Source organism: Solanum lycopersicum, chromosome 9 (assembly GCF_036512215.1).
Source record: "Solanum lycopersicum chromosome 9, SLM_r2.1".
NCBI lineage: Eukaryota > Viridiplantae > Streptophyta > Magnoliopsida > Solanales > Solanaceae > Solanum > Solanum lycopersicum.
The window spans coordinates 68,646,129-68,659,225 of record NC_090808.1 but is presented as its reverse complement, the minus strand read 5'-3'; the positions used below and the strand labels follow the sequence as shown (position 1 = coordinate 68,659,225).

The 13,097-nt window shown below is 33.3% G+C and overlaps 2 protein-coding genes across 2 annotated transcripts; both read left to right on the top strand.

Annotated features, from left to right (window-relative positions):
• Window positions 1–2,611: 2,611 nt before the first annotated feature.
• Window positions 2,612–7,171, top strand: LOC101266164 (N-alpha-acetyltransferase MAK3). The gene is given in 6 exon segments (XM_010328534.4): window positions 2,612–2,750; window positions 4,173–4,411; window positions 4,497–4,617; window positions 5,632–5,687; window positions 6,674–6,892; window positions 6,894–7,171. Coding segments are annotated over 5 exon segments (612 nt in total). The 5' UTR covers window positions 2,612–2,750; window positions 4,173–4,225; the 3' UTR covers window positions 6,924–7,171.
• A 683-nt stretch (window positions 7,172–7,854) lies between these two features.
• LOC101265865 (epimerase family protein SDR39U1 homolog, chloroplastic) lies at window positions 7,855–12,218 on the top strand. The gene is made up of 13 exons (XM_004247813.5): window positions 7,855–7,997; window positions 8,087–8,155; window positions 9,004–9,079; window positions 9,686–9,745; window positions 9,873–9,991; window positions 10,112–10,156; window positions 10,252–10,330; window positions 10,477–10,538; window positions 10,624–10,726; window positions 10,924–10,984; window positions 11,339–11,409; window positions 11,512–11,651; window positions 11,805–12,218. Exons 1-13 carry the CDS (start codon window positions 7,908–7,910, stop codon window positions 11,904–11,906), a joined length of 1,077 nt encoding a protein of 358 aa, XP_004247861.1. The 5' UTR covers window positions 7,855–7,907; the 3' UTR covers window positions 11,907–12,218.
• The last annotated feature ends 879 nt before the right edge of the window (window positions 12,219–13,097 follow it).

Genomic DNA, 13,097 nt, shown 5'->3' with positions numbered 1-13,097 from the left:
ATTTCAAATTAAGAAAAGTTGACAATTTAATCAATATTGTCATTATCTTATCTCTTACCTAGTGCTTAACAACCCCAAAAAAATTGTCCATTAATATCTTAAAATTATTGATATGGAGGAGCCCACAATTCATGTTTTTGCCTTGTTTTTTGGTGTAAAATTGTGTTACCAATCTCTTTGATTGTATATTTGTTTGCCTAGTCTAGGCAAGTTTTGGAAAAGTACTAAAGTGCCCCTTGCAATTCATCGATATCTAATATTTACATGAGAGTCTGACTAAATTCAGAATTGTATTGAGAAATTTCATATTAGGGTTAGAGCACCTCCACATTTCACATCCCACATTAGGGTTACAGCATTTCCTAATAAGATCGACCATATATCCAGGGTTTGAATTCGAAAATTCTGATTAAAAATAAAGGAATACTACTTACGTATTGTTTCACCGCCACCATCCAAACGTACATAATTAGGAATGTGTTCACTTCCATACACTAACAATATAAAAAATATTACAAATATCATGTTATTTAAAAGATAACAATAGATAAATTATTATACCAAGTAAAATAAAATTATATGACTTAGTTATAATATGTTAAATTACGCCGTCAATTACTTCAACATTAGTCAAGCAAATAAGGGAAATTAATATGACAATTATATAATGGCGATTGATAATCTTAATTTATTTATTTATTTTTCTTTTGTTTTTTTCTCACTATTTGAATTAATCTTCCAAAGCGGATCAACTAGTCAAAATTCCAGAATAATCAAATTACGAGTTTTTAATATGAAAATTTTCCTGAATTAATTTTATTATAATACTTAATATACCTTTTAATATATCAAATGTTCCAACTCCACTTATCTTGTGATATTTGATAAAGTACATTTAATTTGTAATTAATTGAAATGTGTTTTTTTTCCTTTCTAACAATTATTTTGTATTCAAATTACTTTTAAAAATTATATCATCATCAAACATGAAATAACAAAATAAACTTAATATAACAGACGAATGATTAAGGGGTGAAATGATTAATAATTTTGATAAATTTGTGAATTAACCAAAACCAAAGAGATAAAAATGCATATTTTAACTAATAGAGATTAAATGTATTTAGTTAAATAATCAAAATTAAAATTTATCAATAATTGAACGATTAAATGTATGCACACCTTTTCATATAAATATATCAATTTCTTATTTTTAGTTTTAGCATTTCTATCCGATCAAATGAAATTTATTCATAAACTAGTATTTAAATTTTTGGAAGACCTAATTTGAAAAAAATTGTTCCTACTATGTAGTCAAATATATATTTAAAGACAATTTTAAAAATTTGACTATGGTCGAATATATTATTAAAGATAAATTTTAAAAATACGAGTCAAAACTTATGGTCAAACATATATCTAAAGATAATCTTTAAAATTTTAATTTAAAATCTATGGTCAAATATATATTTAAAGATAATTTTTCAATCTCTAATTCAAAATTTATAGTCACACTATATTTAGAGATAAATTTTAAAATCTAATTCAAAATCTATAGATAATTTTTTCAAATCTAATTTATAATCTATAATCGACAAGCGCTAACTTAAAAAGTTAAATTTCTTTCAAAATGAACAAAAGGTAAATTGGGCCTCGAAAGGGTCACTACAAAACCAAGCCCACATTTAAGGCTTAAACAATTTTCAAAATGCAATCACAAATTAAAGTAAGAAATTTAAAAAGGAAAAATTGTATAAAATAGCAAATTATTAATTTAAATTAAATTTTATAGTCATAATTTTTTTATTTGTAATTCACAGTAAACATATTCATGTTTTTGTCATCCCATTTGTATACCGAAATGTACAAATAGACCGAAATATAGAAATGCAGAACCCATTCGTATATCGAAATATACAAATGTAGGATCCATTTATATACTGAAATATACAAATACAAGACCCATTTGTATATCAAAATATATAAATTCAGGACCCATTCATATATCAAAATATGCAAATTCAGAACCCATTGGTATACTAAAATATACAAATAAACCCAAATACACATTATTTATGTATATATGTATATATTGAAATATACATATTAATAATCATAACAAACATAAATTTGTTATGGAGCGCAATTATACAAAATGTACCTATAATATATAAATATGACTTTACATTTACTAAACCTAAAATTTACTTATTAAAAAATCCAAGAATTTGCAAAGTTCTTATTTTGTGAGAAAATGACCCCTTAAATTTGAAAACAGGTTCAAAATTGTCCCTTAAAAGATTGAAATCAACATTTTTGATTATTCTTTTTTATGTTGCTAAAAGTTAATACTTCAATCTTTATAAAATATTTATCAAAGTCTACATGTTAGATTTAAGGAAAATAATGTTAAAAAATGCAACTTTAAATACCAATGAATTCTTGTCAAATTTTAAAACACGTAATATGATAAGCTATGCTGGATATTAAAATAATATAGAATAAATAACAAAGATTATACCAAATTCTAAAAATAAATTAAAAATAACAAAAACTATTTTACGATGGACTAAAAATATTAACTTTCGATAAACTCAAAAGATCAAACTTACTAAAATGCATAGTTAAAGGAACTATTTTGAACATGTCTCAAACAAAAGACACCATTTTTGTCAATTTTTCCTTCTTTTGTGTTGTGGTCTCCTTGCTTCTCTCTTTCAATGAGCTATACTTTTCGCCATTGAATTAAGGTATGCACCTTTTCTCTCCTGCTGAACCCCACCCCCACCCTCCTTTTGGGGGTTCTTGAATGGTTTTTTTCTTGTTTCTTTGAATTGAGTTGTAGATTGTATAAAGATTGGATTTTTAATTTTGTTATTTGGGTTTTTTTTTTTTTGGTAAAGAATGAATCTTTATTGGATTTTTGAACTTGGGTGTTGTTTGGTAGCAAGATTAGAGTGTTTATTTTGATGTATTGAATTTAGAGATGAATGAAGCCATATTGTATTGTGTGTTTTATTGGTACTTGAATTTTGGTATGTTTGCTTTTCACCCTTTGTGGTAGTGGTTGGGAAAAAAAAATGTAACTTTGTAGGTATCCTGTGGAATCAGTCGAGTTGTGAGCTAGCTTTTGTGATTAAGCTAACCAATTTTGTTATCTTGTGTATTTTTTTAAAAATCTGTTTAGGTAGCATGATTGGGATGGAGTTAACATTGAGATTTGAGAAATAGAATAGATTAGATTACTCAGAAGTATATTTAAAGAAGGGTAAGTGCCTAAGTTTCGTCTGTCTCCAAAGGGGAGGTTGAGTGATTGATACATAGGAGAAACAACCTAAATATCCCAAGCTTGTATTACAGCTAAGGCAATTAGTGTGAGCCCATTTATTTCAATCTCGGTGGCAGATTATGAATTTGTCAAAGTGTGCGCAAGCTTATCCTATTGCATAAAACAAAAAGTCCTTTTTTGTTCATAAGACCGTCATTATGTTGGATATCAGTGAATATGTTCATTAAGTGACTTAAGAAGACACATGAAATGTGTGTGCATATATTGTATGCTATGATCGTGTGCTTGTTTGTTCCCATGTTCAAAAGAGAGAGTTAAAGAGATAGAGGAGGACCATGAAGGGGTATTCAACTAAGAAATGCTACTAATTTATAGTGCATCGGGTTTCTAAAAAAAAATTAAGGTTTGGGGTACTTCAAATTCTCGTTGTTGAGCAATTTTTAGATAATAAAAAAAGCTCCTTATTATGATTGCTTAAGGTGGACTCAGATTTTATAATTGGATGACAAGAAAATTGATGTTTGTTTTTCTGACTTCTCAAAATGGAAAGAGAAAAGGCTGATTTTTGTCAACTTACTGAGAATATGTCATCATGCAGCATAATACCTCGTAGACTTGAGATTTTATAGTTTCATTTGTTTATGTCAATATAGATAGGCCGTTTTTTGTTTATCCTACAAATCTCTTAAGATTCATCAGCCTTGATAGTTAACATATACAACATAAATACGGATCTTCTAACTTCCAATGGTTTTAATGCTGTGTGAAAGTTTAGTTTGTGTTTAGGCTAATCAACAATCTTTAAAAAGAAAAGTTGATATTCATCATGTCAGTCCCTCTGAATCCCCCTGCCCGTCCTGCCTATCTTTCTCTGATCTCACAGGCACACCACACGAGGTCCTTATTTTGGATCGCCACCAGGTGCATCGCTGACTCATGGAGACAAGGAGTGAAAATGAACCAGAAGTAGACATCAAGGCACCAGAAATAAAATATGTTAGCTATGGGGGTGAACATCATCTACCTCTTATCATGAACCTTGTTGACGAAGAGCTCAGCGAGCCCTACTCTATCTTCACTTACCGCTACTTTGTCTATCTTTGGCCACAACTGTCTTTTATGGTACTACTCCGACTTCTTTGTCATATTAGTTATGTTATATTTCATCAGGAGCATAAATCTTTCTTCATTACTGAGATATTTGCAGGCCTTCCATAAGGGGAAATGTGTAGGGACGGTGGTCTGCAAGATGGGAGAGCATCGTGGTACATTCAGAGGTTACATTGCGATGCTTGTGGTGCTTAAGCCTTACAGAGGCAAAGGAATCGGTCAGTGTCTTATCGCTCTTTGCTTGATAAATTGATAATGGCCTTTAATATATATTGGTCCACTGATGTCTATAGAGTGACACTCTCTTCATGTACCTGGATAAGCATATTGTTTTTCCCTGAGGAATTTCTCAATTCCGGGTCTCTGTAATGAAGCAGGTTGGTTTTGTGTTTGATTGAATTAACATTAATCTGATTTATATTTCGGTTGAAGCATCTTGTGTTGCTGAATGAGTCTGAGATTTCTCCCATGGTACGAAACTAAAAGTACAGTTTTTTTTTATAATTGTGGTGTAAGCACCTCAACTAACTCCACGAGATAGTGCCACCTCCCACCACCAACAGGCTCTTATTTTTCTGATCCTTCATTTAGTTTTCTTTGAAAAAGGTATTTCTTGCTAAAAAGAACTTCCCACTCATAGTTATCACAATGACAATTGTATCTCTTTTCCCTATTTTTTGTTTCCTCTTTCCATCAAAATCTCCTCACCCGTTACTCCCCAAAGCACAAGAAACCTCCCTATTTCGTTGCTGTCTCCTCTGCTTGAGGTACACTGTACACTCTTTGAATTCTCTTTTACACATTGAAGTCTAATTCAACAGCCATAAGCAACCTGACCCCATATTGAAAAAGTTTTTCTTACTGTGGAACTAGATGTGGTTGTGAGGTTATGAAGATTAAAAATGAGTTTTGGTTGTTAGTTTGCCTTTGCTTGATGTGGTGTGGCTGCTGAAGGTCACCGTACACAACCCTTCCCAGACCCACCTGTCGGATTTACACCTGTAGTTGGTGGTATGGCTACTGAATCTGAAAGAAAGGGGAAAAAAAAGTATATGCATGCATGCCTAGCACTAAGTACAATATATGAAAGAGATATTAGAGTAAAATAAACAAAACGAAGCTCCGGGTGGTAATCCTGGTTCAGCTGGTTTTCTGGGTATTTTCACTGATTAAGTGTTTTCTACTATATGACTTTACAGATGCATATTAACTTTTGATATTTCATCTTCCAGCTACAGAACTTGTCACGAGATCAATCAAGGTGATGATGGAATCTGGTTGTGAAGAGGTATGGCACAAAATTCTGAAACATTCATATTAGCGACTTTAAGACTGCCGATGTGAGAAACATAAATATAATGGCCACGGTATCAAAAATGTTAACTGTCCATTTTGGTTGTACAAGCTCAAGTAGGCCATTCTTTGTGACTTACTGCACGTCATCAGAGTATGCACATTGGCCTGATAATTTTGTCCATCTTGCAGATCAAGCAGAACTATGTGTTTAGTGCATTTTTGCTGTTCGAACTAAGACTGCCCTTTTTAAGATTTTCTATGCTTTTTCACATGTTGTTTTCTTCCAAACCACCCTCCACCTTCTTCCAGCTATAAAATTCTGTTTTCTTACAGGAACCATGAAGAACAATATATCCAAAACGAAAACGTCACAGATTTGTTGAATAAGGAATTTTGTTTGCTTAGGTTTGTTAGAAGTTTGAAATATGATAACACGGAACAAAAAGAGATGGATCAAAAACATTCCTTTGTGTTTAACAGTCATCATAAATTTATAACCATAAGGTTCTTTATTTAGCCTTTAATAAGAAATGACTTAATAAGGCTTGAGATCAAATCCCGCAGAGACAAAAAGACGATGATTTTTTTCCCTAGTCTTAAGTCATGGTGGCGGAGTTATTTGATTCCTATGTTAGTGGGAGGCAGCAAGTACCCGGTGAGATAGTCAAGATACGCGCAGGTTGGCCCAAATACCATCATTATAATTAAAAAAGAAAGAAAACATAAATGATTTAATGATGAAAACCACCTCGATAAGATTAGATACTTCATGATTATCGATCTTGCCTGCTGTTTTCTACAAATCAAGAGCTGAAATGTGTTGTGTGCTTACTTGGTTTATGTAGCCTATTTTTTATTTTGGGGATAGCTAAGTTTGTCATGTTTAAATATAGAATCGAACTGACAAAGCACCATAGCGTCATGATATATTATCTTGCCATGGCTTGTTTCCACTTAATTTGTTCCTATGTTCTGTAGGTGACTTTGGAAGCTGAAGTAACAAATAAAGGAGCACTCGCTTTGTATGGTCGTCTTGGATTTATTAGAGCAAAGAGACTTTTTCGTTATTATTTGAATGGTGTAGATGCTTTCCGGCTCAAGCTATTATTTCCTCGCGTAGAACCACAGCCCTTAAATTCCATGGCAGATGCTGGTGATGAGAGCCTCGAGTATAAAGAGCACACACATTGTGGAGAACAATCCCCCTTGTTGCCAACACAACATGTAAACTGAATATTCTGGACTCTTCAAAAATGTCGACAGGTATGTGTTGTGCACTCCAAAAGCATTTGGGAGAATCCAACATGGGTACGACAACACTTTTGGAGAGTCCAAATGCCAAAGAGACCACATTAGACCGCCTTTTTTCTCGTTGTAATCCCAATTTTGGTAGTTATTTTTTGTGTTGTCAAGTTGTAGAAACTGAGATCTTGTTTGCTGAAAGGTATAGTCATCAATCACTTGACTATTGATGCATCTGTGCTCTGAAAACTGTTTCAATGAGCTCTGCTTTCAATTTTCATCCCCTAAATCAACAGGAAATTCGAAAAACACAGCGTGATAACGAGACGTTTGATCATGTTCAAGCAGGGAATTGTAGTCGAGATAGAATAGTTATGAGTAACAGCCTTCACTCGATATTTATATTAAGTCAATAAATGCATGACATGTATTTTCTCCGTTCGTCACAAAACAAGAACATACTCATTTAAAATTGCTGGATGAGAATACAAATACTAAAAATGAAAAAAAGGCACAATCATCAAAATACATTTAATGTATTATATTTTTTGTTTCATATCTGCACCATCAAGTGTTCGCGTTTTTATTTAAATTATAATCAACAATTTACTAAAATACACTTAAAATCCGACTAAATCAAGTGTTTGAATACAATCTTGACACAAAAGCACGTGATAACTTAATTTGCCCGTAAAATTCCATCCACATGGTAGCTAACTCATTCAAATACTCGCAATTTTTCATAGTCAAACATATTTTCGAAAATATTTCTTCAAAAATTACTCATTTACCCTTTTTGTTTCTTTATACTATATGTTAAACAATGAGGACAAAACAGTCATTTACAATCAAATGAGACCAATCACATCTATGTGACTCAAATTTATACACGATGAACATTAAAAAAACATACAAAAACAACTCTTTTTTTATTTTATTTTTTTTAATCAACACAATTACAAGTTCATTGATGAGTACCATGGGAATAGCAAGTACATTTTCATGGACAAATTCCATTTCTTCTACTATTCAATTCCCTCAAGCTCACACTCAATTAATTGTAAGTATTCTTATATCCATAAGTATTTAATTTCTCAATTTTTATTGTTTTTATAATTCATCTATGTTTTTTGATTCTATTGAAAATAGGGAGGTGAGTCTAAAAGAGTTACATTTTGGTGTGTGAATGCAAACATGGACTCTGCTTCATCTCCAAAGGTACAATCCAAATTTACTCAATTTATCCTCTCTTTTTTGTCATATGTGAAAACTAAAATTGGTTATACTTTGTGGAAATAAGTTTTAAGATATTACTCTGTCCGTTCCAATTTATGTGTCTTAGTTTGACTGGATACAAAGTGATTGAGAACTTCGAGGTCTCAGGTTTAAAACTCTTTGGAGACAAAAACACTAGGTGCTTTTACCATATATACTAGCCTCGGTGGACAGAGTTACCTGTTACTTGTTGCTTGTTGAAGGTGGTAGGTATCCGATGAAATTAGTCGAGGTGTGTGAAAACTGGCCCGAACACCACGGTCATTAAAAAAATAAAATAAAGATGCCCCCAAGGTCTAGCTCAAGTGGCAAAAGGCGGAGGATTTGTGGCTTAGGTTGCAGGTTCAAGCCCCACCCCACCCCACGCAAAGCGAAGCCTGGTATTTAAGTGGAGAAAGGGTAGAGAGGCGGGCCATTAACCACCGAGTTTAGAAGGTTGTGATTGGTCCAAAGGGTGGGTCATAGACGGATTTCTCGGTTATTAAAAAACATAAAGATTTGCATCGGCCTTTGAGTCTTGTGGTTATAAACTTGCAATGTATAATGCTGAAATTGGAAAACTTAGTAAATATAGAAAGATATTTTTTTCTTTGGGGACAGACCTAAAAGGAATGTAAGACACTTAAATTGGGCTACGGAGGGACTAGAGTAATTAGTAGTAAATTTTTTTCGTGTTTTAATTTTTGGTGCATTGATGCTTTCTGATGTCAAACTAATGATCTAGTGATGTAACAATGCTTAGGTTAACCGTTAACGGAGAGGGCATTTACTTCTTTCTTTTACTGGTTCAGGAAAGTAAGATGATTGTATCAGTTACTGGAGCTACTGGTTTTGTTGGGAAAAGATTGGTGCAAAGATTGCATGCAGGTATACCAACTACTTCTTCGTTACAACGGTTTTGATCTTCGTATAAATATATATATTCCGTCCAACTCAATTTACGTGGCAATATTTGATACCAACTCGAGACTAAATGTATCAATCCAAATCAAACTATTTGTTTATCGACCAAGTTGAGCCTACAATAAGTCAAAGTCGTAAACAACAACATACCTATTGTGATCCCACGAGTGAGATATGAGGAAGGTAGAGTGTATACCCTACCTTGTAAGGTAGAGAAACTGTCTCTCTGATAGACCCTCGGTTCAAGGAATAAGTCAAAGTCAATTACTAAATCGGAATGTAAAAGTAACTAGTTTCCAAATGCATATATCATTCAAAGTATAAAGTGCTAATCAATCGGAATGTAGATAGTATCGATAAACATGTAGTAAATGTGTCTGTTTGTGTGTGTATTACTTGAGCTGTAGGCTGAGGATGTGCACGCACATGCTTCCTTCATTATCGGTCTGCCCATCCTTCGTTATGTGATTCTTGATTATAAGTCTGCATTCAACACACGGTTGCATAACTGCTATTGTAGAAAAAGCAGGTTGTTAGTTAAACTTAAACTTGTCGTTCTAAATAATGCAGATAAGCATCAAATTCGAGTGTTGACAAGGTCAAGATCCACAGCACAATCAATATTTCCGGGTAAGAAGGTAAAGATTGTTTTTTATTCGCCCATTATACATTAGCATTAATTCTTCTTTCTTCTGTGGAAAATGCTGATATTGTACTTTAAAATTTCACCTCTTCGTATTCTCATTGAAATGTGAAGTTAAAGAGTTCCCCGGAATAGTAATTGCCGAGGAGCCAGAGTGGAAAAACTGCATAGAAGGTTCAACAGCTGTTGTGAATTTGGCTGGAACATCCATTAGTACTAGATGGTCCTATGAGGTATTAGGACGACTTCCTTTTCTCGTTTCGATTTGTTTGTCTTACTTACTTTATATATCTTCTGTGTGACGAATGATCAGTCGTTCATTCATGTATCAACTTTTCAATGTAATGCTTCAGATCAAGAAGGATATCAAGCAAAGCAGGATTAGAGTAACCTCCAAGGTCTCCCTAATAGCAACGCGAATTCATTGTAAGAATTTATCTATAACAACAAATGATACGAGCAAGAATCTGAGAAACGTCGATTGATCCTGCAGGTTGTAGAATTAATCAATAATTCAAAGGATGATGCCCGTCCCAAAGTTTTAATAAGTGCAACAGCAGTTGGTTATTATGGTACGGGTGACCAAATTCATGTTTTGCTTCCATACCGTATTGTTAAAAGTGTTAAGCTGCATATCCTCGTATCGCGATAATCTTTCTGTTACTGGTAAAAGCTTCAGTAAAGTTGAGTGATAAGTCCACTTATATTATTACCTTAGGAACCAGCGAGACGGAAGTGTTTGATGAGAAAAGTCCATCGGGAAATGATTACTTGGCTGAGGTAAATATAACAGTTGCATACATATAGAACATGTTATGTGTTTTTAATCTTCATGTTTGATTTCTCACGTCATGATTTCTTTCAGGTTTGTAGAGAATGGGAGGCATCTGCTCTCAAAGTCAATAAGGATGTTAGGCTTGCTCTAATTCGTATTGGCGTTGTCCTCGGAAAAGACGGTGGTGCTTTAGGTAGTACACTTTCTTTCTTTCTTTTCCTGTCGATAACAAAATAATAGCCTGTTTTGCCTAGCTATGTGTAGCGTCAAAACGTCTTTTTTGTTTTCCCACCCTCGGTTATATGTGAACCGATCTGTGACAGAACATGTCATATCTTTAACATTTTGATACTTAACATTGTTAAAATCTTTCGATTTTTCTTTCTGCAGCTAAGATGATTCCTCTCTTCATGATGTTTGCTGGTGGACCTTTGGGCTCTGGAAAGCAATGGTACTGCCCTTCAATTTTTGTCCATGTTATAAGTGTTCCCCGTTATGGATCAGAGATACGTTATCTGTATTCGTCTGTTTGAATCTTAGTCCTAAGATTACCGAGGGCATGACCTTAGATAGAAGGGTCTGGAGGTCGTGCATTAGGGTAGAAGGTTAGTTGGTAGTTGACCGTTCTCTGTGTTGTCTGTAATGCTGTTGATTTCACATTATTTCGTTGTTGTCTCTACGAGGTAGGGTAAGGTCTATGTAAACTCTACTCTCCCCAGATACCACTTGTGGGATTTCACTACGTATGTTGTTGTTGTTGATTTCTAATTCTCACTTGGTAGATTCTACTGGCTTCACTACACAGGTTTTCTTGGATTCATCTCGATGACCTCGTGGATTTGATATACGAAGCTTTATCCAACCCATCCTATAAAGGTAAAGTCATTACCAGGCATCTATACCATGGATTTCGTTCGGAGTAGTTTTCTAATGAGTTCATATAGTCAGTCAACTGATAACATAGTCGTGCAATGGCAGGGGTGATAAATGGAACAGCACCGAATCCTGTACGTCTGGGAGAAATGTGTGAACAACTAGGATCGACGTTAGGAAGACCTTCGTGGCTACCTGTACCAGAAATTGCACTGAAAGCTGTACTTGGAGAGGGTGCATCAGTGGTATGATATCTGTAACTTCAACTTATTGGTACTTATTTGTCTGTATTGATCGGAAACAGTCTCTCTACTTCTCAACGTCTGCATACACTCTACTCTCTCCAGACTCCATTGGGTACGTTGTTGTTGATATTGCTAGAGTAATGTGTATTTTAGGTGTTGGACGGACAAAAGGTGGTTCCAACGAAGGCTAAGGAGTTGGGTTTTTCGTTCAAATACAGGTATATCAAAGACGCGTTGAAAGCAATCATGTCATGAGACTCATCAACCATCAACCCATATTCATTTTCAATGGCCATGAAATGGAACGAAAACACGAATAATTTGTTGTTGTTGTTGTAGTCGTCGTCGTCTGGGGATATGAGTTTTTTTCCTTATTTTTGATGAGCCAAAATTCAATTTATAAACATAATGTCATTGTCAAAAGTATATGCCTAGTTATGCTTTACTTGAACCGAGGGTCTCTCTTCCTAATACGGTAGCAGTAAGACGGTGTATATATCACTTGTGAGTATATTGTTATTGTATGGACGAACTTTTCACGAGCCCCGAGGTGAATTGATTTTAAAAGTTGCATATGTATTTACATTTAGATTATGAATTTACAATTGTTTAGTCCAATTAGCAAACTAGACGTAACAAATGGGCGGATTGAAAATGAGTTGAAATCCAACCCATAATGCTTTTTATTGGGTTAGAGTAACCCATATTTCACACAATTTTTAGCCCTGCGGTAAAAATCATTAGATATAATTGCGTATATATCATCTCTTCAAATTTGATTTATGAGATTACACTGTGTATATTATTTCGTTATAGTATTTAATTATTTATTTCAAAAAACTTTTAATTAGTGATTGGTTATCAAGGAACTGACATGTCATTAATATTTGGTTCTCTTTTTTCTTGAAACTTTGTGAAGAATAATAAGTGAGGGGTTCAGAAAAAGAGAGCACTTTTTTTATAAAACTTGTTCAAATTAATTGTTTAAATAAACGCATATAAATTAATTAATAAAATATTTCCTTTGTTATTATCTTCTTCCAAGAAAAATAATAAACATGTGTTTGTTTTTTTTATAATAAATAAATAAATAAATTTAAGAAACCATTTCCTTTGACCACTTGAATAACATTACGTGTGATATAATTATTTCTAAGATCACCTATTAGAAATTTATAAAATACTAAAATAGTAATAATAATAATATTCAATCTAATTCCAGGTGGAAAATTTATTTTCGAAAAACCATCGCATATCAAAACACCATAAAAAAGGAAGTAAAATACATGAATCGCAGCAATCAAATGTGGAGCCAAAATTAGTAGAATAATATACTACGAACCTAGTTTTTTTGCAACCTCTTCATCACCATATACCCATTAATCAGTTTCATCATACGGTTCACAAGTTAATATATATATATATATATATATATATATATATATA

Excerpts from the sequence above, each read along its gene's own strand:
- LOC101265865 (XM_004247813.5), top strand. The coding sequence starts at position 7,908 with ATGAGTACCATGGGAATAGCAAGTACATTTTCATGGACAAATTCCATT. Across the intron at positions 8,156-9,003 it reads ACTCTGCTTCATCTCCAAAG|GAAAGTAAGATGATTGTATC; the intron begins GTACAATCCAAA and ends TTACTGGTTCAG. Across the intron at positions 9,080-9,685 it reads GGTGCAAAGATTGCATGCAG|ATAAGCATCAAATTCGAGTG; the intron begins GTATACCAACTA and ends TAAATAATGCAG.